This window comes from Rana temporaria, chromosome 3 (genome assembly GCF_905171775.1).
Source record: "Rana temporaria chromosome 3, aRanTem1.1, whole genome shotgun sequence".
NCBI lineage: Eukaryota > Metazoa > Chordata > Amphibia > Anura > Ranidae > Rana > Rana temporaria.
Genome location: NC_053491.1, coordinates 68,563,486 through 68,589,967, shown reverse-complemented (window position 1 = coordinate 68,589,967; position 26,482 = coordinate 68,563,486). Strand labels below are relative to the sequence as shown.

At 40.9% G+C, this 26,482-nt stretch overlaps 1 protein-coding gene across 1 annotated transcript in view; it reads right to left on the bottom strand.

Annotated features, from left to right (window-relative positions):
* The window catches only part of LOC120931361 (protein unc-13 homolog B-like), a 292,922-nt gene that overhangs the window by 108,884 nt on the left and 157,556 nt on the right, over positions 1 to 26,482 (bottom strand). The window contains exon 7 of the mRNA XM_040342718.1: positions 13,142 to 13,208. Within this exon, the coding sequence (XP_040198652.1) occupies positions 13,142 to 13,208 (67 nt within the window). The remainder of the gene's footprint in view (positions 1 to 13,141; positions 13,209 to 26,482) is intronic.

Here is a 26,482-nt window from a genome sequence, read left to right as displayed (position 1 = left end):
CTGTGTCACTATCTCGTTTATCTGATTTTATTCTGAAAGCACTATTTAAATGAGAAAAACAATCAGGTCCTTCCCGGCATGTGTGAACAAGTAGATATCATACACAATATAATTTGATTCTACAATGAAGTTGACTTTATCAGTATATAATGTGACTGTAAATATATAAATACCTTTCCTGAAATGATTTTTAACATTCTGGGCATGTACAACAAATCACATTAGAATAAGAACCCAGTGCATAGAGCATATTACTCAAGTTAGATGAATTTCTTTATCCTGAGTGGAGTTTTCCTTGAAATATCCATCTACTCCCCTACAGCTAGGTACTAATGTTCAGGAGTTTGTTATGTACTCCTGAACATTAGGAGTATGTAACGGATATTGTAGCCTCACACAACACAAACATTCTTTAAATACCTAACTTGCCATGTCATGTCAAAGCACTACAAGGGGACAAGCTTGATGGTCTGCTTAATTTTTTCTTTCCCTGGTTCACCTTCCCTTTATTTAATGACATTTTTAAGTGCAACCTATGTTTTCATTATATACCCTATTTTAGACCCAATGACCAGCATCGCGTCTAGGTGCTTAAAGGGGTTGTAAAGGTAAATGTTTTTTCACCTTAATGAATCCCCGCCGCTGTATCACGGAAGCGCGCCCGCAAAAGCTTTCCACCATGCGAGCTCGCTCGCATGAAGGTGGAAAGCTCTTGCGGAGGGGGAGCCATAACAGCCCCCGAGGGACCCCAGAAGATGTGGATCGGGGCCACTGTGTGCAAAACGAGCCACACAGTGGAGGTAAGTATAACATGTTTGTCATTTTTTTTTTTTTTATATCTTTAGTGTCGCTTTAACCACTTCAGCCCCCCGGAGGATTTGGCTGCCCAATGACCGGGCAATTTTTTGCGATTCGACACTGTGACGCTTTAACCTACAATTGTGTGGTCGTGCGATGTTGCACCCAAACAAAATTGTCTTTTTTTCCCTACAAATAGAGCTTTCTTTTGGTGGTATTTGATCACCTCTGCAGTTTTTATTTTTTGCTCTATAAACAAAAATAGAGCGAAAATTTTGAAAAAAAAAAAGCAGTATTTTTTACTTTTTGCTATAATAAATATCCCCAAAAAATATATATAAAAAAATATTTTATTTTCCTCAGTTTAGGCCGATATGTATTCTTCTACATATTATTGGTAAAAAAAATCCCAATAAGCGTATATTGATTGGTTTGCGCAAAAGTTATAGCGTGTACAAAATAGGGGATAGATTTTATGGCATTTTTAAAAATATATATTTTTTTTACTAGTAATGGCAGTGATCTGCGATTTTTATTGTGACTGCAGCATTATGGCGGACACTTCGGACACTTTTGACACTATTTTGGGACCATTGTCATTCATACAGCGATCAGTGCAATAAAAATGCACTGATTACTGTGTAAATGACACTAGAAGGGAAGGGGTTAAACACTAGGGAGCGATGAAGGGGTTGTGTGTCCTAGGGAGTGATTCTAACTGTAGGGGGACTGCCTTCCCCGTTCTCCGTGAGACGATCGCGGGACACCGGCGGACATCGAGTCTGCGGGTCCTGCGGGCATGCTTAGGGGCGCGCGCACGCGCACAGTGCCAAATTCAAAGGGACGTATAGGTACGTCCCTTTGTGCAGCCATGCCATTCTGCTGATGTAAATATACATGCAGCGGTCGGCAAGTGGTTAAAGTGGAACTATAGGCAGAAAATTAAGTCCTGCTAGATGACTTCAGACTGGCCCCCTTTGCAGGTATAGCATTGTAACATTTTAAAAATAAGTGCCTATACTGTATCAAATCCAGTAATACACTGTCTCTACCTGCTCTGCACATGCTCAGTTGCTTTTCATTTTTAGGCACTGCTGAGTTTGTAGAGGCCGATCCCGTAAAGTTATAATATGTAGATGGTGGATTACCAGGAGGTTCCAAGTGGGCTTATGCCTCTTGAAAATACCAATCCTGCCATTTGGACTCTTAGCATATACAACCTAGTTTCAAGGGCCACAATGATCTCACTTAAAGGGCCAGATTCTTAAAAGAGATATGCCGGCGTATCGCCTGATACGCCGTCGTATCTCTGAGTCTGCCCGTCGTATCTATGCGCCCGATTCATAGAATCAGTTACGCATAGATAACCATTAGACCCGACAGGCGTAAGGCTCTTACGCTGTCGGATCTTAAATGCAATTTTTTTTTTCCGCCACTAGGTGTCGCCAGCGTCGTTTTCCCGATCGAGTATGCAAATTAGCAAAATACGCGAATTCCCGAACTTACGCCCGACCGACGCAGTGAAGTTACGACGTTTACGTAAGATTTGCAACGCATAAAGTTGCCCCTGGGTATATGAGGCGCAGTCAATGTTAAGTATGGCCGTCGTTCCCGCGTCGAAATTTGAAAATGTACGTAATTTGCCTAAGTCGTACGTGAATGGCGCTGGACGCCATTTACGTTAAAGTCGAAACCAATGACGTCCTTGCGACGTCATTTAGCGCAATGCATGTCGGGAAATTTTAGGGACGGCGCATGCACAGTACGTTCGGCGTGGGAACGCGCCTAATTTAAATGATCCACGCCTCCTGCCCGGATCATATAAATTTGGCGGGCTTGCGCCGGAGGATTTACGCTACGCCGCCACAACTTTACAGGCAAGTGCTTTGTGAATCAAGCACTTGCCCGTAAAACTTGCGGCGGCGTAACATAAATGAGATACGTTACGCCGCCGCAAAGATGCGGCGATCTACAAGAATCTGGCCCAAAGTGTCTGTAAACCCTTGCATATACCCAGTGAAGTGATTGACCACAGTTGATATGCAGGGATAAAACAAATCCTCCCTAATAGGTTTTACCTGAAATCTTCTCTCCTCTACAGCCATTCAAATTCCTGAATTTATAAATCTTGTCTGAGCTGTCAGAAACCAGGGGTGGAGAGCTGAAGTTATACTTTGCAGAGCTCAGTGAGGGAAGCTCTGAGAGCTGATTGGAGGGAAGCGACAAAACCCCCTCCCAACAGCACTCATGAACAGAGCTGAGGCTGCCAATCAGTTGGAGCTCCCTCCCCTGCCACTTTTTTTTCTTGGTGTCAGAAAAAAAAAAATTATCAGAAGTGATTTATGCTGATAGCAGAGGAAGGAAGCAGCAGACAGAAATGGCACTTAGTGCTCCTAATTAAGAAATGTACACATTATAAAGGGATATGCTTTGTTCATATTTCATGCCTGGCTTGACACCATCACTGACACCACAGTTGTTACTAATGGCCAGCAGTAGTGATATCAGAGCTGTATGGAGGAACCACAGTAAGTAGTCTTGATATTCTGCTGCAAGTTCAGTGTGTATATGCCTATGATGGAACAGTTATAGAACTGTATTAACACAACATGGTTTGCAGTCTCTGTTTATGAACATTTTTTATTGTTGGTTCTGCATTTAATTTGGTGCAGTATAACCATAAACTGTACATAATGTAAATCCCCTTTCACATGAACTCTTCTAATACTCATATGGTTCAGGCATCCTAAGCCCATATGTGACAGGCATCATCATGGTGCATTAGAAGTTGTAGTACAATGTGGTAATACCACTGTATTGAAATACAATGAAGCATAATGATTACACATCTATAATGCATTCTACACAACCCTTGAAATCATTTAATGTCTCTATAATTCACTATAAGATAGGCAAACCCTAAAATAATTATTTTTGAATTAATGAGATTGGTGAGGTTGTGACCCGAGCTTTGTGTCAATATAATAATAAATTGTAAGCTTGCACAAAACAATCACAGTAATGATGCTGTCATATTTTTTTTTTGTTCAGCTAGACACATATGCAGCAACCCTTTCTAGTCATTAAGAAAATCATGGTGGTACAAATGTTTAATCATCTCCAGAATGTTCCCATCATAATGTAGCACTTTGATAGCTAATGTACTCAAAAGAAACATTACTTGTCTTGCTAAATTATTCGGTTTATATCACATGACAGTGCAAAGGTCAATACAAATACAAACTGCAATGACCCACAGCAAACAATTAAATCAAGGTAGTCAGTGTATATTCTGAATTGTTATTAGGTTTAAAATCTCATAATTTCTTGCACTTGTAGGACTAGTAGTTTGACGCAAGAAATGTTAGAAACCTTTTTTATTGCTCTGTCTGCGCTCTACTTGCTACATGGGCCTGCCAGGAAACTTACACTAAAGCCTCGTACACACGATTGGACTTCCATCCAACTTTTTCGTAGACTTTGGTCCGAAGGGCGTAGGCCGTGAATTTATTCTGCATACACACGACACAACATTTTTAGCCAACATTCACCAAATCACATGGTTTTTCAGCTCTTTACAGCCACCCTTTGGGCAACTTCTGCTATTGTTGTCTGATGTTTAGCATTGGTTCTGAGCATTCCTGTTTGTTCTTTGGATTTTAGTTGGACGGACTTGCGTACACACGATCGGATAAACCGATGTAACAGATTTATTGCCCAACAGTTAGTGAGCATGAACAGCCGCCTTGTTAATTGAGCCAATAATTGTTTGATGGTGCATACACATGGTCGGATTATACGACACAACACAGGCTTTATTCATTGCAACACAGCTATACAGAGCTCCAGATTCTGTGGTTGAAGGCCAAGTCCATTAGGGGTCATGCTACACACCAGCCCAAAAAACATAATGATCCTGGGGGTACAAGGAGCGTGGTCCAGATGAGAAACTGGTCACCTCCACCATCCTGGCCAATCCACCTTCTCCTGATCACCACTAGTTTTCTAACCAAGCAAGTCTCTATCTTTGTGTAGCGCCTTGCTATTTTCAGAGCCGGTGCTATTGTAAATTTAGAGGGAGTTCAGAGAGGTATCTATCTGATGAGCCTTGTTTGACCCTTGGGTCATTGTTGGAGGTGAGCGGCCAATTCATACATTTAACAGTCGATGCTTGGATAGATGTTTTATCTGTTTTTTCTTCTATCAAGTTATCTCTATGAGATTTTTGCCTTTATATGAACTAACTCCTACCATTGGGCTTTAGTTGGACTTTATTCACATGTATTTATTTATTTGTATGTTTGGATACTCAGCATATTTTTTTCTTTGAGTATACTACTTTATGGCACATTATTGAATAAGCGCACCATTCTCATCTTTTTCTTTTACATTTATTATGCAGTGTCTTTCGAGTACACTACTAAGTGGTTGCAGCTAATTCATGGTCACTATACATGTACTATATATATTTTTCTGCATTAATTTTTTACTATATTCACTGGAGGTTGATGGTTTATATTTACCTAAAAAATTAGAACATAGTAGCGTGCAAGTTTTCTCTTATAACACAGTTCAGAGAGGTAGTTGGCTCTGAACCTGTTTATTTGGTTAAATTTAGGGCCTCTGCTCCAGCTTTGGCTGTACTGTCTGTGCATACTGTCGTTGTCTGGGGAGTGAGTCCCGCCCGGGCCGACAGGTGGCAGCAGTAGGGTCAAGTGTAGTTGGATATTTCCTAGCAGCAGCCTATCAGGAGGGTTGATCGCCTCACTGTGCATGCTGGGGAGGAGTATTTAAGGGGCAGATGCCATTGGTTTTGGTCTCTCGTTTGCCGCCTACCAACCGGGGCAGCCATCTCATTACACCCCGCGAATGGCCCTCCTGGCTGGGGTGTGTGTGTGTCGCAGTGTTCCTGGCTCCGGGACCACGTTGGTCCGGAGCACATTCATCTGTCTTGTGGACCCAGTGGGTCGACTGGGTCCCTAATTTGCCAAATGGTCCTGGGCTGTCCGTCCAATTGGAGGAAGCTGACTGATAAGGAACCTGTCCGGGGGATACCGGGCACGAGGCTGGTGTTTCAGGAGAGGCCTGTCTATTTATCGGAGGACACTTTGGTTCTGAGAGGCTGGACACTGGTCGCTTATCAGTTGCTGATTTAACTAAAGCTATTTGAAGGAGGTACGGGTGTTGAATAAAGTCAAGAAGGATTTTGGACCGCAAATTTTCTCCAATCTTCAGGAGGGTCTGTGGCAGAGACTTAATCCTAGAGTTCCGAGTGACACTCTGGCTGTCAGGCTAGTGAGAGAGGCCTGTTCAGATGCACTATACCCACTTTGGCTGGAGTGGTGACGTAAAGTTGTCGTTGGAAGCAGGACTATTTCCATATCCAGTTACACATGAATTTGCTGTCTTCCATTTTGCTATCCCTTCACCTTCCACAAATGTTTACTATTTTACCCCGTTGGGTAATAAAAGCACAGAAAAGACACCTGTGGACATTAAATTTATTGCAGCTCTCATCCAGTGCCCTAGATGGCAGAGATACAGAGGTAACGTGCCACCCAAAACAAACCAGCAGCTCCTTCGGGGGTAGTGCTACATTTGCTTCCCAAGTATAGGCTTACCCTCTGTCCCATTGGAATAACATGTGCCACATACTCCTTTAATGCCTCTTTATTGCACACATTTTTTTATAACAAAGTACATAAACAAAACATTATTCATTCTTGCATGGCTGACCATATTCAGATCTCTTTCCTACAAATGGGAATTACATTAGTAACACTACTCAGTGAACAGCCCAGCATGACAGGCTGGTTGCCTAGCTTCTCCTGGGCTGGACTCTTTTAAAATGGGCAGTCCAAAGTCATCTATAGAATTAGGAGGACATCTAGAGGCAGCATTAAACACTGCACTTTAACCATCACTGGGAAATGATGAGGGAGCTTTACACAGTAAGGTCCATTTACTAAAACTGGAGAGTGCAAAATCTGCTGCAACTGGTGCATGGTAGCCAATCAGCTTCTAATGTCATCTTCTTCAATTAAAGTGTTTGTTACCCCAACACTTCATATTACTGATATGTGGCTGCTGTACAATGTACTTGTATGAGAAAGTCTCCTGTTCACTTTGTGGAAAATCTCTGCTGTCCCTCTGTTTTCCTATTAAAAATTGTCCACACTAAGCACGAAAGTACACTAGTTAATTCTCTAGCTGTGCTGGGAACTCAGTGTGCTCTCCTTCAATGATCAGACTTGTCCTGACATGCACCCACTACACAGCCATTCACTGGGAAGCTCAGTGTGCTGCTGCCCCCCCCCCCCCCCAAGCTTATATGCAGCTGAGAACAAAGGGAATGTGATCACTTCGAAAAAAGGGAAAAAAAATATTTATAATGATTTTTTTTATATGGGTATATTGGGTTTTATATGGGTTGTTTTACAATATGATCATTTACAATCACTTTGAACTTTGACAATAAAAGCTGGAAGCTGATTGGTTTCCATGCAGAGCTTCACCAGATTCTGCACTCTCCAGTTTTAGTAAATCAATCCCATGTCTTATAGAATAAGAACAAGAGTGCCCTTTAAAACTTTTTGCCTCTGACTCATAACTTATATAATATTAATCCTACTTAGTTTATCCTGACCTATATTTTATATTCATTATCCGGAAGTTATAGAGTGCCCCTGTGATAGACCCCCCCCCCCCCCCCCCTCAAAATTAAACAGTGTTTTCAGAAGGCAAAAAAAATATCTTTGCATATTATTAGGGGAGCACAGCGCTACATGTTGTGGTCCTAATGCACCCGTACGGGATGGCCTGTGGTTGGCTACATCCCTAAGCAGATGAAAGGATGTATTACCAGTAATACTACGATGCAGTTCTACTTTTCTGGCTTAACAAATTTATGAAAACTACTTTTTGCCAATTTATCAAGCTCAAATAGTTTATTGCCACCATTACCATATTTCCTAAAATTACCCAGCCCCCAAAAAGTAGAACGCCAACTGTGAATGCTGTAAACAGCAAGGTTACAAGTTGCTATAACAAAAAGCATTAGCATAATTTAATACAAGGCATTTCCACACATGCATTATTCTTAGTGTTTAATAAAAGGGTCTTCTATGTCACAGTTACCTGTCAACAGCCGAAGATTAATTTGATTATGGTAATTTATGTGTGCTTATTGCCTGAATGTATAATTAAAATAGAGAAAACAGAATTCAGCAAATAAAAAACAAAGTTTGTAGTCACTTTCCATTAGCTAACATAGTTCTGAATTATTAGAGATACCTGACAAGGTATGTAGAGTTATGCTTGCCATATAATGCTCAGCTATTCAAGACCGTCTAACAAATCTGATCAATGTGACTTATGATAATAAGTTAGTGTGAAAAAACTAGCAATACCAATCATTTAAAATACTGAAATAGGCAAGAGGCGTTGGGACTTGCTACCATGCTGTAAAATGTCTTTATTCAATTAAGGATCTTCTATAATATATATTTTTTCTTATTAACTAGTAAACCACAATGTTTAGTACTTGCTGGCTGGGGAAGAACATAGAACCAAAATTCTAATAATCTCCACCTGAAAATTGAGTGAAGCAGAAAAAAAATCTTACTAGCAAAAAGGAAACAAGAAAAGTTACAGTAGATTGAGGTACAAAAAAATAACAGCATTGTCCTGCTTTCCATCCGTTTTGGTCTGTAAAAGGAGCTGAGACTTCTCCTCATCCTTTAAAAGTGGCTGTAAACACTCTATACACCCATTGAAGTGAACAGCCTCAGATGATACACAGAGATTATCCAAATCTCCCTACATAGGTTTTACATGTATATCTGCTGTCTTCACTTTTATATACTGTTTAGAAAGTTCAGATTGTGTTAGGAGATTTTCTCTTCCTATTTAACACAGAGTGTGATGTCTGGGCATACAGCCAAGATAGCTAACATTGCTGATTGGAGGAAAGACACACACCCCCTCTCATCATAGGCAGAGAATCTCAGAGGTGTTTTGGTTTTTTAACAGGGCCAGCTCTCTGCTAATCTATCTTAGCAACCTCCCCAGACAGAAAGTTCAAGCTGCTTTTATCTGATGTGTCATCATGCTGATAACAGAGGAACTGTTCAGAAGAGAGCTACGGGACTTAGCTGTTTCAAAAGAGATAACAAAATACTGCAGATATATGTGCCCAACTCAAATTTCATGAATCGGGTTTACACCCACTTCAAGAAAATTGAGAATATATTTCTGATATTTCATCAGAATTACGATTCAAGGGTGTTTCTGGTACCTTGTGGTGCAATGGCAGCCTAAATAAATCAACTGCCTTAATGCAAGAGCTTAACATGCGCTAATGTTCATGCTTTAACGCACCACATCAGACAACACAGAAACTAATTCGGTTGGATACACAGTTTTATGTCAGCTTTAATTTTTGTGAGGATGAGTTTTGAAATTGATGACCTTGTTAACTGTTTGACCTCATTCTGATATAAATCTTGTCTCTAAGCTCTAGTGTATGCATAAAGCCTCGATCAGACTTCCAGCAGACTTTTCCATGGATTTTGGTCCGAAGGGCGTAACCCGTGAACTTGTTCTGCATACACACGGCACAACATTTTTAACCAACATTCACCAAACCACATGGTTTTTCAGCTCTTTACCGCCACCCTTTGGGCAACTTCTGCTATTGTCTGATGTTTAACATTGGTTCTGAGCATGCGTGTTTGTACTTTGGGTTTTAGTTGGACGGATTTCTGTACACACGATCGGATAAACCGACGCAAGAGATTTATTGCCAGACAGTTGGTGAGCATTAACAGCCAACATTTGTTGTCGTTAATTCAGCCAAAAATTGTCTGATGGAGCATACACACGGTCGGATTACCCGACACAACACGTCCATTGGACAATTATGGCCATAAAATTGGATTGTGCGTACGATTATCAGATAACAAAGCCCTTGGTTAAAATGAGTAAAGTAAAAACTGTATTTCCTTCCTTTAGTATGTTTAAGACAAAAATTATAGTTTTTAAAACGAGTGTTTCTACTGTTTATTTTAATCAGATAAATATAAAATATTGCAACTAGATATTCTAATATCTCCCTTTAATCCAGATGATGAAGCTTAACACTCAGTTCCACATATTTGCAGTTTTACTTTATCTCCTTTGATATAAGAAGCCTTTACAGAGCTCCAAAGTACATTCTGCAATTCACAAACATAAGTGTATAACTCATTGTAGTGACTAATCCCTTATCAAACATGTCTGTTGAAGGTTTCAATTAGAAAAAAAAATACCTCCGAGCAGGCAGATTCAGTTCTACTGGCTCTTTAGATCGCTCATTATGCTTTGGAATCCCATTATCATGTACTAGATATTCATTTGTATATAAAACAAAAATAAACGTGATTCAAAACTGTTATGAATTCTCTTCTTCTTTAGGAAATTTAAGCAACTGCAGTAAAGAACAATTCTGAGAGCCATCAGCAGGTAAGTTAGAAAGCCTATATAAAGAAAATATACCTCCTCTGAAAGTTAAGCTGCCCATAGATAGAATAAAATTTGGGCAGTTCAGTAAGGACCAGACAAATTGCGATCCATCTATGGCAGGGGTGTCAAACTCAATTTCATCATGGGCCGCATCAGCATTATAATTGTTTTCAAAAGGGCCGGTTGTATCTGTAAGATTAGATGTCCAGCACATCCCCTTCCCTTACATTACATGTCAAGAGCCTCCCCACCATCAGAAATCCCTTCTCCATTACATCACAGTGCACGCTCCCTTACATCACAGTGCACCCCCCCCTTCCTTATGCTGCCGCTGGGAAGAAGCTGGATGCATTGCTTGAAAGGGGGAGGAGGACCAGAAGAGGGCTGGAGCTTTCCTGCAGGAGAGGTGCGAGGGCCACATGAAATGGCCTGGAGGGCCGGATTCAGCCCGCGGGCCTTGTGTTTGACACCTATGATCTATGGCCATTCCTGCTTGACAGAAGTCAATCTAACAGGACTGTTGGAAAAAAGGACAGAGAAGAACACTATGCCAAAAATATTTCCCTATGTTATTCCGAGTAGCACTATTCTACAGGTATAAGTAATTTAAGCAGGGGGGATTTCTAAATATTTTCTTGGCCTGGAGTCTACCTATTTGGAGTCCAGATGAGTGAAATTGTGCAGTGTGTGTGTGTGTGTGTATGTATATATATATATATATATATATATATAATATATATATATATACACACACACACACACACACACACACACACACACACACACATATATATATATATATATATATATATATATATATATATATATATATATATATATATATATATATATATATATATATATATATATATATATTCATTAGAAGAAATTGCAAGTACAAGTTGCAAGACCACATTTAAACCAAACCAGTCATTAGAAAATGCTTTGTAAACATACCTTAAAATGAGGCTTTCATCACTACCAGGTACCAATAAGTACTGCTGGCTTCAAAAAAGTGATTTCTGTACTACTAGTAACCCCAGAACTCAGGATGGAAATACTGACATTCCTGCCAGTCAGAACCGAAGTACTCCCCATTTTATGCTGCAGTAAAAGTAAAAGAATCTAATGCTTTTTTAAAAACGAAAAAAGGAAGAGGTTTGGCTGATTTCCCACTTTAATTCCAAACAGTTCTAGATTAATTGAGTAGACACGAGGCTGGCTCCTTGCTAAGATCTGGTGTGGAATTTCTGATCAGAAGTGGAGAGTTAAAAACCAGGAGTTTAAAACAAGAGTTAAGACAGGAGTCTTCTAAAACTCTACACAGATTGAAGAGCACACGGATCATCACCATACACCAGAGGAGGAGAACCGATGCGTATAAGTGGATATATCCAATGCCTTTAAAGTACTACATTCTGGTGAGTACAAAACCTTAGGGGGAAATCACAGAGAGTCACTACCAGCATTTGAGCAGACAAATAGCTATACTGTGAAGATCACTCCTAACAAAGAACTGTACATCTGAGGAATTGCACGGACTATTATTAATGGACTCACAAAGAGTGGGAACACATGTTACATAATATTTTTTATGCGATATATATATAGTCTCAGAAATCTTTTTCTCAATGTACCATTGCAGTACATGAGTATTGGTCTCATAAGCCTTGTTTAGGCTCTTTCTAGCGCTGTTAATGTTTTGTTAATAATTTTTTTAATAATACATCGTTTTTATGTCACTATTTTATTATAATAGCTGCTTTTCCACTGCATAAAACAATTATACATTTAACTTTCTTTCCATCGAGCGCTGGGATCAGAATAATCCGCAGGTTTTTTCTGATAAATTTTTTTTAGACACGAGTGGTGTTGGTATTTTTAAGGTGCAAAAAGAATATATCAAAGACATTTTTTTTTAAATATTTGTATTTTGAGAAACAAAATAAAAAATAGATAAAAAGTGTATTGCAATGGCAAGTACAAATATCACAGTTTTTAATTTTTACAGGACAGCATGATGGAATGAAATTCCTGACATGTTTTGCCCAAAAATCTGGCTTCTTCAAGGGAAACTGTCTGATCAAACGTATAAGCCTTCTAAATAGAACAGAAAGAATGCATGTGTATTCCATCATGCTGTCCTGTAAAAATGTATATTTATTTATATTTGTACTTGCCATTGCTATACACTTTTTAAATATTTTTTATTTTGTTTCTCAAAATAAAAAGTAAAATATTTTTAAATAATTTATTTGATATATTCTTTTTGCACCTTAAAAATCCCAACGTCACACTTGTCTACTCAATGAATCTGGGGATTGGTGCTATAAATTCTAGCTGGGGAATCCACAATCAGAAAACCTGTCCATACTTCTAGATTAAGACATGAGGCTTAATTAAAACAAAATGGAATATGACCAGCTCATTTAACAAAGATATGCTAAAATTATCACACAGTCCATAAAATACATCAAAACCACGTGGAAAAAATAAATGTGGGCAACAGTATTGATTTCAGATCCAATCGATTACCACAACAGTAATCCTGTCGCTTATTCCACGTCCATTGTATGTTCAATATACTAGCTGATAAAACAGAAAAATATAAAGCTTCATCCCCACGTCCACCTCCAACCTGATTTCAGGCAGACAACATAAAAGCCGAGTATCACCAGGAAGAACTATGCCTGCTGAGCAAGCTGTGTGAATGTAATCATCTAAGCCAAGCAGAACGATTGCTTCTCATCTAATGACAGTTTCTTTTTAATCAGACCAAGCTCTGCTTTATTCTCATGCTACCTTTAAATGTGTAGAAATGATGACATTGAATTCTTCTTACCCTTTGAATTGCTCTACTCCAACGTGCTTTTGCAGTGTAGCTTGTGAAGACGGCATTTTCCTCATCCCTGTAGAAAAATAAAGAAATATATATTTCAATTTAGTAAACTATATTATTAAACAAATACCTTTAGCAAAAAAATAATAATATAGAGTTAGGTCCCATGCACACATTAAATACACGCCTAAAGCCATGATTTTCAAACATGTTTAGGCGCATAAAGTGCTTGGGCGTTCATTCATTCAACTTTCCAGAACAGTCATTTATTCTGGCCATTGGAATGAACGCCCCAAGTGCTAAATACGCCTTGCGCTAAAGTGCGTTTAGATGCTTTTACATGTGTTTAGGCACGTCAGGCTTTTTTACAGAAAAACGCTCCTCTCCTGAACACACTGGCACTGACCCCGCCTCTAAATGCTTGGAAATGCCTATGTGTGCATGGACACAGGCTAACATGGGGCGTTTAAAGGCTGAAAAAAATGACTTTAAAAGTGGTGTCATTAACACTCTGTGTGCATGAGGCCTAATAATGAAGTACAATCTCAATGTGATGTTTTAAATTGTGTTAAAGGTGATAAACTGCATAGTTATGCTGATTCATTCATCGCACACTCCTTGCTAAAATCTGTTGTCTCACAGAGAAATAAACCCTGCCTTTTTATCTATAGTAGCATATAACAAGCTATTTATTACAACAAATATAATTTCCCCATTTTTAAAAAAATTGTAAAGTCTCTTTTTTTCTCAAAAAAAAAAGGGAATCATGTTAGGCCCCGTACACACGGACGGACAGTCCGCTGAAAACGGTCCGCCGGACCGTTTTCAGTGGACATGTCCGCCCGGAGATTTCTGTCTGATGGTTGTACACACCATCAGACAGAAATCCGCGCGTAAACAATACGCAGGGACGTGGCCACGCCGTCGCCGCAATGATGACGCGGCGACGTGGGCGGCTTTGAAGTTCAAAGCTTCCACGCATGCGTCGAATCAGTACGACGCATGCGAGGGATGGCGGCCGATCGGACGTGTCCGGTGAGTCTGTACAGACGACCGAACACGTCCGACGGACAGGTTTCCAACAGACAGATTTCTTAGCATGCGAAGAAATTTTTGTCCGCTGGAAAAAGTCCGCTCGGCCAGGAATCCGGTCCGGTCGGCTGTACCCACAACCGGATCTGTCCGCTGAAACTGTCCGTCGGACAAATATCAGCGGACAGATCCGGTGGTGTGTACGGGGCCTTATAACTTACCTGCTCTGGTTTTGCACAGGCCAGCCCAGATCCTCCTCTTTTGGGGTCCCTCTTCGGCTCTCCTAGCCCCAAACTCCTGTTGAGTGCCCCCACAGCAAGCAGCTTGCTATGGGGGCACCCAAGCCAATTTACAGCTTATTGTGCCCATTCAGACATGAAGCCGGGTTTGGCCAATGGCTCTGCTACTGTGTCTCAGCCAATCAGGAGGAGAGTCCCAGACATTTAAGCCACTCTTGGACATCGCTGGAGATAAGGGGGATGCTGCACACAGAATATTTTTGATCTCAATGTATAGAATGCATTATGATAAAAAAAAAAATTCTGACTTTACAACCATTTAAACCAAATAAATACTCATAATGTAATTGTTAGGATTGCTAGGAGCTTGAGGTTTACCAAATGATCTTTACTAAACCAGAAAGTGGCAGAGTGCTTTTTCTTCTTTTTGATTGCAGAAGTATTTAAAGTGTTACTAAACCCACAACAGTGAAATCTGTCTGTATATGCAGTGAAGCATGCTTGTTATACTCACTGTGGAACCTCAGGGTTTTTTTTTTTTTAAGTCAGCAGCTACTAACAGTGTAGCTGCTGACTTTTAATAAGGACACTTACCTTGTCCTACTTGCCATGCGCTGATGGCCCTCCGATGCCGATCCCACGACTGATGCAGGTCCCGCACCACCATTCACACTAGGGGAAACAGGCAGTGAAGCCTTACGGCTTCACTGCCCATTTCCTACTGTGCCAGTGTGAGTCTCGTGCCGGCTTGTGAATGGGCGGTTGCTCTCTGAGAACACACACAGTTCCCAGAAAGCAGCGCGCCCCATTCACTAGGAGAAGGAGAAGAAGAAAACACACCGTGGTGCCGAAGAGGCAGATTACGGACTTCCGCATAGCAACAGGTATTTCGGGTGAGTATAATTTTTTTTTTTTCACTTTTTTTTATTTTATTTTTTTAGGACTTTTGGCCAAATGTTGTTTTCCTGGATGGAACTCCGCTTTAATCCTCTATATTGTGAAAAAAGGCTGCTTGATCTTGTCTTCTCTGTTCCTCCCCTTCTTCCATAGTCCCCAAACCATCTCCCGATAGAACAGAACCTTGGGTACAAGCTGCACATGTTCAGTTTGGTGTGTACTACTGGAGATGTATTTATTTTTTCTTGGGAGAGTGCATGTGATCAGCACAGGGCTAATGAGCAGTGTGCAGACAGAGGATCAGGGGTACCACAGTCTCATAGGACAGAGGAGAATGAAAACTCCTCCTACAAGCTTTAACCAGACACTGATAGAAGGCACAAGACTGCTCTAACTGCTGATGAGAAAGGATATTTAGCAGTTTATATTTACTAAAACTATTGCATTTCCATGTTCGTGGTACTGTGGGAGACCAGATATAGTGAATGCAGGGTCCTGGGTTTAGTAACACTTTAAAGCACAGGAATGAATGACCAAAATTACAAATTCAAGACAATAATATAGCCAAGTAACAGACAAAAATTAGATGTGGCCATAATGCAGCAAAGAAAAGCTGTGGTGCTTGGTGGAAGGGGTTGCTTAGATTGAAGCTGACCTTCACCCTAAATGTCATGTCATGTTGCCCTGTCTCCTCTCCTCTCCCTCTTTTACAATTGGGTATTGTTTTTGCCAATCTCAAAGCGGCACATCCTCCTTTCTCACTCAGACGAGAATTATACCTTTTTATCCCCACTCCCTGCGCTTGCACAGATGTTCCGCAAGGTTTTGTGTCCTGTAGGCTAGGAAGAGACCTTCGGTGCATCTGTGCAATGTGCCATGATGGCTGTGCTGGAGGGAGAACTGAACCCGTACAGAGGTTCTGCTTTAAAGGAGAAGTAGAGCCAAAGCTCTTTTGGCCCTACTTCTCTTATCGATCACAGAAGTGCACTTTTTTCTGCACTCCTATGACCCATTTTCAGCCAACAGCTGCCTAAAGTCTGCCGTCGGCTGGCATCATTAAGCTGGTCCAGGCTTTAGTCAAGATCCACCCAGATTACTGGCCTGCTAAACTGAATGTTTAGATAAGGGCTGGTGTGAGTTCTTCAGGAGAGCCCCCCCCCCCCTTCCACATACCCTACTTTAGTCATGTTTGCCAAACTCTGCCAAAACCAAACCTAGGTATGTCTGTCTCATTACTAATGATCTTCCCTTATGATTCTTTACCACTGATCTCTGCTATTCTGCTAAAAAGAAAAATTGTCAAGAAATATATAGAGTTCACCATGTTATGAAAACTTCAGCACATTTGCCATTGAAATGATTTTTACTGAATAGTCACTATAAAATGCAGGAGCGCTTCAGACAGTACACATTTGCATGCATAAACGATCATAATACATCTTGAGCAGGATCAGAGAACTCCATAAACATGTTTCATGACCATGCAGTCACTGAGCCTCCATTAAACATTTATTAACATTTTCAATTAACATATATGTCTTGCTCCGGGATCAAACTTTTGCAAAAGTATATCTGCGACATCGACAGAGCATTTATAATTGCGTACATATTCAAGCACACACTACAAGAAGATTGAAGCTGTTGTATTAAAAATATAAAATACATTCTAGAATAAATGTCGTTTTTGTTCTTAGATATTTCTTTTTTATGCTTGCTGTGACAAAAAAAATCCAAGAAAGTAATTTGGTTCTTGGGTAATACGTTATTAAAATATAAATATATATTCACCACCAGCAGTGGCTACAGGGAACATATGCCAAATACGCTGAACTAGGCAAAGTCACACTATTCAATAGTTTATCCAGCTGTGCTACTTTAATCCATGACTTGTATTCAGTAAAATGTGGTCATATGGCTTGAGTCATTGATCTGGGGCTCATTTTCACTTATCCTCTGGATTTAAAAGTAATTAAGATATACATACGGTAAGTGCTTAAAAAAAGGAAATAATTGCACCAATGTTACTATGGAGAGAACAATTAAATAGAATGCATTGTCTTCTCAGTGTTTTATTAGATCTACAGTATAGTAAAAGACACCAGCTTTATGTAAATCATCTTATCAAGATGCACAGTCTGTTCTGCTATTTTATAGGTTCACCTTATTGTCACATACCTGGTTGGAGACCAAAGTGGAAAGAGGGCTTCAATTATGGCTCTAGTCTGAACACCCCTGGAAGAGGTGGCAGGGAGTGCAAGGCACAAAGGGGTATGTGTGCCAATAGACTAGTTCGCTGGTGGATACTCCTAAAGATGATCGGCATAGTAGCTATCAGGTAGGGATATGAGAGTTATAGAGGGAACACAAAGGGACACCATAGAGGAGCAGGTCGGGCCCAGAAGGTGGCAGGATGCCAATACTCACAGTAGGTAAATGTGATCCAGGTTGAGGCCAGCAGGAAAGAACTGGAAGAGTGATGTCAAGGTCAGGGGCCAAGCTGAGGTCACGCACTGATGGTTTGTAGGATTAAAGATAGCAGAGTGGTCAGAAGCCAAAGTCAGGGTCATAACCAGGAATCATACAGAGTGGAATCCAAAGGCAAGTCAGGTTGGTAACAAGAAATCAAGATTTACATAAGGATCAGGATACACTGAAGCATGGGTCAGGGACAAGCTGAAGATTAGCCATCAACAATCTGCCGCTACTTCTTCCTTTAAATAGGGTGTTTTGCACCAGATCTGGAATTGGATGACCGTGGCGTCAGAGGGGGCGGGGTCACCCATGACGCCACAGGGAAACTGCAGGAAACTCCTGTTGCGTCAGAGGAGGTGGGGTCAACATGGGGATATGGTGCTTTGGACCCCAAAGCATCCTCCCCATGTTGAGGGCATGTGGCCTGGTATGGTTCAGGAGGGGGGGCACTCTCTCGTCCCCCCTCTTTTCCTGCTGCCTGCTAGATTGCGTGCTCGGATAAGGGTCTGGTATGGACTTTTGTGTTGGAACCCCACGCCATTTTTTTTTTGGCATGGGGTTCCCCTTAAAGTCCATACCAGACCTAAAGGGTCTGGTATGGATTTTGAGGGAGACCCCCTACACCTTTAGAATTTGCCGCAAACACCCCAAATTGTTCGCTATTCGGCGAACAGATGAACACCCGATGCTGAGTCCAACTTAGGTTCGACTCGAACATCGGGCTCATTCCTAGTAACTAGATTTGAACACTGTCTGTCCAAACAAAGGATTAGAGGCTGTGGGTGTGAAGGCTGGGCTTCTTGCATTGTATGTTAAAGAAGACCAAAGGTGTGTGCAGCATTTTGCATTAGGGTGTGCACCCCAGAGCTCAAACACACACTACCGATCACTCACCATGTTCATTCAGAAAGGGAAGGGGCCGATAAATACATATTTACCAGCCCCTTCCCTCACTCATCCTAAAACATCCCCGCAGCAACAGCTGGCAGGAGAGGAAAGGAGGGAAGCAGGTAGTACTGCAGAGGGAAGGAGGTGGGAGCCAGGGCAGTAGGGGGAATCTGTGCTGCACATGGTGATTAGGGTGTGCCTGGGCACACCCGGCACGCCTATAAAGAAGACAGACTTGGGATAGACTTTGTTCAAAAAAACACCTTCCACAGAGAAACATTGAAAGCCGGCCATATATGGATCAAATATCAATCCATCGATCCATCAATCAACTTCGGTACAACCAGCCTTTCAGATTTTTTGCATGTGATCACTGCTGGTGACAATGGCCACTAGCAGTGATCATTGCGTTCTGCTGGCCGGGAAGGCTCCTTGCCAGGAGAACACAATAGTGCTGGGGGAGCGATTCTGTGAATTTTCTTTCCTTCCACTAAGGAAAGAAAATTGTATAATGGGAACAAACATATGTGGTTTTCTCAAAAGTGGTAATTTTTCTCAAAAGTGTAAATAAAGTACTTCTAAATGCAAAAGTTTTTTTACCGTAATGCATTTTCTGCATTAATGTAAAACCTTCCCCTACTTGTCCCCTCCCCCCACCTCATACTTAAACATATATATATATATATATGTATATATATATATATATATATATATATATATATATATATATATATATATATATATATATATCTTGTCAAATTTTAATTTATTCAAAAGTTAATTTCCAAGCTCAGTTTCTGAGTCGGTACTATATACAGCCCTCAAATGTTCCACTCGCCTACTCGCATTTTGCGTTCTCCCATTGATCACCCATGGGAAGAGAAAAGCCGTGGGATTACAGAGCTGATAGCCAGCTGTTACAGCTGACTTTACATTGCAATTGCTTCCGCTCCGCTCGTGGTTACACACAGCTCAGCCTCCTGACCCTGCGCCTGTATCAGATAGACAGAACATGTCCCAGCATTGGACTGGCATTCTGTCAATCTGATACAGGCACAGGGTCAGGAGGCGGGGCTGGGTGTAACCGCGAGTGGAGCGGAGGCAATTGCAATGTAAAGTCAGCTGTAACAGCCGGCTATCAGCTCTGTAATCCAGCGGCTTTTCTCTTCCCCTGGTAACATTAGGAGTCAAACTGTGCTGGCACATTATAGTCAAATGTCATTAAGGCGATCTTATTTCCACGTGGTAAGATAAAGCGGCGGAGCAGCGGAGTGCGGGAATGGATACATTTAGCTCCTGTGTTGTAGTTTCCCTCAATCAGAAGAGCTCAGGTCTCCTCTAACCAAGATATGCAGCGTTTATGTGCACGCTTGTGTCAGACAGCTATGATTCCTATCGACTTTCCTCTGCCACACGCCTATACATCATGACTGAAGTCACCAGCCGCTCTTTACAATTTCTCCTTCCTCCATGATCTCTTCCCCTGGGGCGATCCTCTGCACAGGTGAGCGGAGGCTACAATGGTGGGCACAGTGAGTAAAGGACACAATGGTGGGCACAGTGAGGAGAGGCCGCAATGGTGGGCACAGTGAGGAGAGGCCGCAATGGTGGGCACAGTGAGAAGAGGCGGCAATGGTGGGCATAGTGAGGGAGTCGGAAATGGTGGGCACAGTGAGCAGACGCCGCAATGGTGGGCACAGTGAGGCGAGGCCGCAATGGTGGGCACAGTAAGGAGAGGCCACAATGGTGGGCACAGAAAGAAGAGGCCGCAATGGTGGGCACAGTGAGAAGTGGCCGCAATTGTGGCCACAGTGAGGAGAGGCCGCAATGGTGGGCACAGGTGTGGCTGCAGTGATTAAGTTTGTAACTTAATTCTGCATAAAACATGTACGTGTGTGTATCGGGACTAGAGAGGGAAGAACAGCGATCTTGAGATTTCCCAAGGATTTAAGTGAATTTTGCAGGAAATTGGACATTCCGATCCCCGACTTGCCGGGATGGGTGTAGGAGGGGGGGATGGGGGGGAGGGAGGGGGCCTTCCTCTTCGAGGATCCCCCCCCCCTCTCCCTCTCTGCCCACCCGGTCCCGATTTAGGTTGCAACATGCCTCTCCTGAGTCCTCTTTTGAGGACGTACCTCCTCTTTGTTTTTTGTTTTTTGTTTTCCTTGGTTTTTTGGGCACCGGGCGGATACAGGGAAGATGATTGTGATTAGTCCCCCGCCCCTTCTTTTTAAAGGAGGGAGGGGGGTGGAGGAAAAATCTTAAACCTCACCCAGAGCAAACTGAACCAAGAAAGGGAAATTGGTTCAGAGGTCTTTAAAAGGCCAATGGGGAGGGTGGGAGGGGGGGAGGGGGGGGGGGGGAAGGGATGAGATCAAATGGGGGGGGGGGAGGAGGGGAGGGAGGGAGGGGAGAAGATATCCTATCTCACTAAGTCAATCGGAAGAAACAGTAACCAACAACTAAGATGCCGGTAATTAAATGCCTATCTTATAACGTAAAAGGCCTCAATAGTCCATCAAAGAGACATAAGGTACTAAAGGAACTAAAGAGATATAGGTCAGATGTTGTCCTCCTGCAGGAAACCCATCTTACATTAGGATCAAACATAAAGCTATATTCCCCTGACTTCCCCACATGGTACTATGGTGATACTATTACTAAAAGGGCCAGAGGGGTAGCAATCGGGATAGCTAAGGGGGTTAGGTTCGTGTTAACAGACCGATTGACAGACCCAGAAGGGAGATTCCTCTTTTTAAGGGGAAAACTAGAGGAGGAAGAATATACTCTCGTAAACATATATGCACCGAATACCTCCCCGATGAAATACCTCCAGGGAATCCTGGGGAAATTAAAAGATTTCAGTAGGGGAAAGATAATATTGGGTGGAGACTTAAACTTCTGTATGGACACAAAGGCCGATAAAACACACCAGACACCAGAAACCCAAGAGAGGCAATTAAGAAAGGTAAAGGGGAGTCTACACAGAAGTCAACTAGTAGACACATGGAGGATCTTTAACCCAAGCAAACGAGACTATACATTTTTCTCTCATGTTCACGAGAGTTACTCCCGGATCGATCACATTTTTATTGAGCATAGAATGTTAGATGCGGTGGTCGAGACAAAAATAGAGACCATGACGATCTCCGATCATGCTCCAATTAGCATATCCATAAATATCATAGGCAATCAAAGGACCTATCTAAATTGGAGACTAAATGAGAAACTACTAATAGAAGAGAAAAGCCTAACGAGGGTTAAAAAAGAATTAGAGGAATATTTTAAGATAAATAAGACAGATGAAATCTCGGCAGCAACACTATGGGATGCCCATAAGGCGGTGATTAGAGGGGTGTTAATCTCCGAAGGGGCAAGAAGGAAAAAAGAAATGAACAGTAAAAAGGAAAAATTAGTAGAGGAGATCTTCAATTTAGAACTAACACATAAGAAAAACGGTAAACAACGAGATATTTATTTGGACCTAGTCAATAAGCGGAATGAACTTAAAGAACTTATTGATCGGGAAACAAGAAGGGAATTTAATTTGGTGGCAAGGGAGAGATATAGGTGGGGAAATAAAACAAGCAAACATCTGGCTCGGATGGTACAAAAAAAGAAATCAAGGAATTATATAGATAAAATTAAAAACGAAAAAGGAGAGGACTTGCACGTAACAAAAGATATTGCTGAAACATTTAGATTATATTACGAAAAATTATACTCAGTAAAACAAAAAAACTGGCAAAAAGGGGAGAAAGACAATAAAATCTCAGTATTCTTAAAAGAAGCAAGGTTATCAAAAGTCAGTCAAATAGATGCAGAGGAGATGGATAGGCAAATAACGGAAAATGAAATCAAAGTAGCATTATCAAGTTCTGCCTCAGGTAAAAGTCCGGGGCCAGACGGCTTTACAGTAATGTATTACAAAAAATTTAAGGAGATACTTCTGCCAAGGCTATGCCAGTATTTTAATGGGCTTGGAAAAGAGTACGAACTAAGTAAAGAGGCATCAGAGGCAACCATCACCGTTATTCCTAAGGAAGGGAAAGACATCGGAAATTGCTCAGGATACCGGCCGATATCTCTGCTCAATACAGATTTAAAATTATTTGCAAAGGTATTGGCCGGGAGAGTTAAACAGGAAATGGCGGGATTGGTGTACCCGGACCAGACGGGTTTTGTGCAGGGAAGAGAGGGGAGAGACAATGGGGTTAGAACACTGTTAATCCTCCGGAAAATGAAGGCGGAGAGGTCCCCAGGTCTACTCCTGTCGATAGACGCAGAAAAAGCGTTCGATAGGGTAGACTGGGGACTTATGTTGCTTACCCTGAAGGAAATGGGGTTTGGACAGAGGATGATGGAGTGGATTGGCACCCTCTACAGGTTCCCCACGGCCAAAATAAAAATAAACGGAAGTCTCTCCCAAACCTTCTTAATGAAAAACGGTACAAGGCAAGGATGCCCTCTGTCGCCATTACTGTTTGTGCTCGCATTGGAACCTCTGCTGGCGAGAATCAGAAACTCGCAAAAAATAAAAGGAGTAAAAATAGGAGAGGACGAACACAAACTTGCAGCTTTTGCAGACGACGTCCTCTTCTATTTAACGGAACCCAAAACATCAATTCCAAATCTCCTGAACCTATGTAGCGAATACGGAGAAATCTCAAACTTCAAATTAAACATCACAAAAACAGAGATTATGAGTATAAATATAAGCAAGACAGAAGAGCAACTCCTGAAGACGAAGTACAAATTTGCTTGGGTTAAAGAACTCAAATACCTAGGAATACTGCTAGCAAAATCTACTAGGGAGATGTATACGATAAATTTTATCCCCTTATTAAATGAAATTAAGACAGAAACAAAAAGGGTGGAAAATAGGGCAATTTCATGGTTAGGACGAATTAATTACTGCAAAATGGTTATTCTGCCAAAAATTCTATATAAATTCCAGATGATCCCCATTGCCCTCCCCGGGACATTACTCACGGCCCTTAGAAAATTAATAATGAATTATATATGGAGAAATAAGAAACACAGGATAGCACTTCAGACCCTAAAACAACCAAAAAAAAAGGGCGGATTAGCGGTCCCCGATGTCAAGAGATACTATGAGGCGGTGATATTAACAAGAGTGGTGGAGTGGGCCAGAGCTAGTAAAGAAAAAAGGTGGGTTAGTGTAGAAAATGAACTATCACAGGTAAGGTTAGACAAGATAATTTGGAACCCTCCCCAATTCAGGACAATAGATAAAAACACACATGAGATAACTAAAAATGCACTTAAAGTTTGGGACACTGTATATAAAAAAATTGTGAAAGAGTACAATTCACCCCTTATATCACTAAAGAATAACAATTATTTTGCACCAGGTAAATCACAAGTGGGGGGAAATTGGATTAAAATAGACACCATACAATTAAAGGACATAATGAAGGAAGGGCACATTTTAACACTACAGGAGTTGAAATTAAAAAACCTTTTCCTGGAAATTAATGAATGGAGATACCGGCAACTAAACCATTTTATCCAAGGCCTTCCACACCCATTGAGGTCGGGAGATCAGTTATTGGAATTGGAAAAAATATGCTCTACAAAAAATGCCAGAGGCACTATCTCGGGACTATATAAGATGTTACTGAAGATGGAAGAGCAGAACATACCCCCATTCATTAAAAAATGGGAAAGGGAACTAGGGACACACCGGGATAGTAACACAATAGAGAAAATTCTGACCCTGACACACTCCTCTGCGGTAGATAGCCGCACGGCGGAGATGTGTTTTAAATGCATAGCCGGATGGTACATGACACCAGACAAATTAAAAAAGTTTAAAGAGGGACAAACTGGAGAGTGCTGGAGGGGCTGTGGTTCACAAGGAAACATGGCACACCTGTGGTGGGGATGCCCCAAGATAAGGAGGTACTGGGAAAAAATATTGGCCTGCATCGAAGAGATTACAAAGAAAAAGATAAAGATGGACCCTTGGGTTGTCTTGTTCCACGGGGGGGGAAGAAGGCATTAAAAGTTATAAAAAATCGCTAGTACCACACCTACTGAATGCTGCCAAAAGATTAATTCCAAGGGGCTGGCAAGAGGTGGAATGCCCATCGATCTGGGAATGGATCGATGTGGTTGAAGAAACGTATAGGATGGAGGAACTGCAGGAGGACATGGAGGGTAACAACATATTACAAAATATGAAATGGGAAAACTGGAGAACTTTTAAGAAATCGTGGAGTTACGCGGAAAAGTTAAGAGAAGATATTTAAGGCCACTATAGAAAAAACAGAGAGAAGTAGAGGTAGAAGGAGAGTGTTTTGGTGAGATAGGAGGGGGGGGGGGAGGGAGGGTCAAGGGGGGGTGAAGTATTAAGGGAAAAACTTTTGTATATGCCTAGCAAAAGAAGTTAAAAATGCATTCAAGAAAATAACACATATATATATTTAAAAAAAAAAAAAAAAAAAAAAAAAAAAAAAAACGTACATAAGAAACAGAGACACTAATGATGCAAAACCGAAATAGAGATGCAATGGGCTGGTACGCAGAACATGAGCATGTAAATGCACACTCTATGAGGTGGAGTCTGAAGTAAGAAAAAAAAAGAAAAAAAAGAAAAAAAAAAAAAAAAAAAAAAAAAAAAAACATGTACGTGTCATTTCATGAGATAATTTATAAGGGCGTGTTTAGGGGTGGAATTCAGGGCGGGGCAGGGGTTGGGCGGGGCGACTGGTGGCGAGTAACCCTTAAGGCCTGGCTAGTAGCTCAGGACTTGAAATTTTGAGCCCTGCTATATACACACACACACATATATATATATATATATATATATATATATATATATATATATATATATATATATATATATATATATATATATATATATATATAGTACCGACTCAGAAACTGCGCTTGGAAAATAATAATTAACCACAGCGAATATTAATAATATAAAAAATAATGAAGAGCAGCGGCTCTGCTGCAAGATATTTTCCACAGAGCAGATCCTAAAATATATTTAAAAAAAGATCCGCTCTATAAAAGCAGTGATAATCAAAATATATAAATCAAAAAAATCAAAAACAAAGTATAATAGGGTATTACAATGACAACTAGTGTTGCTCACGAATATTCGTATTGCGAATATTCGGCTCGAATATGGCATATTCGAGTATTCGCGATATATTTCGAATTTCGCGGTGAATATTCGCTTTTTCGAATATTCGCATTTTTTCAATTTTATTTTTAAAACAGATCACATCCTATCGACGTCTAAAAGCATTGCTGGTATGATTAGAGACCCTGGGCCGAGTAGCTAAGCTGAGGCGATCCTTTTATGTTGCCGAAAATAAAATAAAAAAAATTGTGAATTTTCGCTAATGCGAATGCGAAAATGATTGCGAATTTTCGATAACTGTGGTAGGAGAACTCTGATTGTCTCTGATGCAAAAGGGGGGGGCTTTGTGTATGTTTCTGTTATGAATATTTGTATGTTTGATATTATTTTTTTTTGTAAGAAGGAAAAAATTGCGCATAACTTAAAAAAAGGGGAGAATACAGCAGCAACTCAAAAATGTTATACAACATAAATTAATACAAGACAGAAAATGGAGTCGCTCTACAAGAATAAAAAATATGTCTAGTGACAAGACATGTGGGCAAATTATAAAATAAGCAAACGCAAATAACTTGTGAAATACACAGTGAAACAAATATATAAAGAAATATAGTCCCAATAATAGAAAAATAATCTTTCATAAAAATGTCTTTGATATGTGAAGTGAAAAAAAGTCCAAAGCATGCAGCATGAACG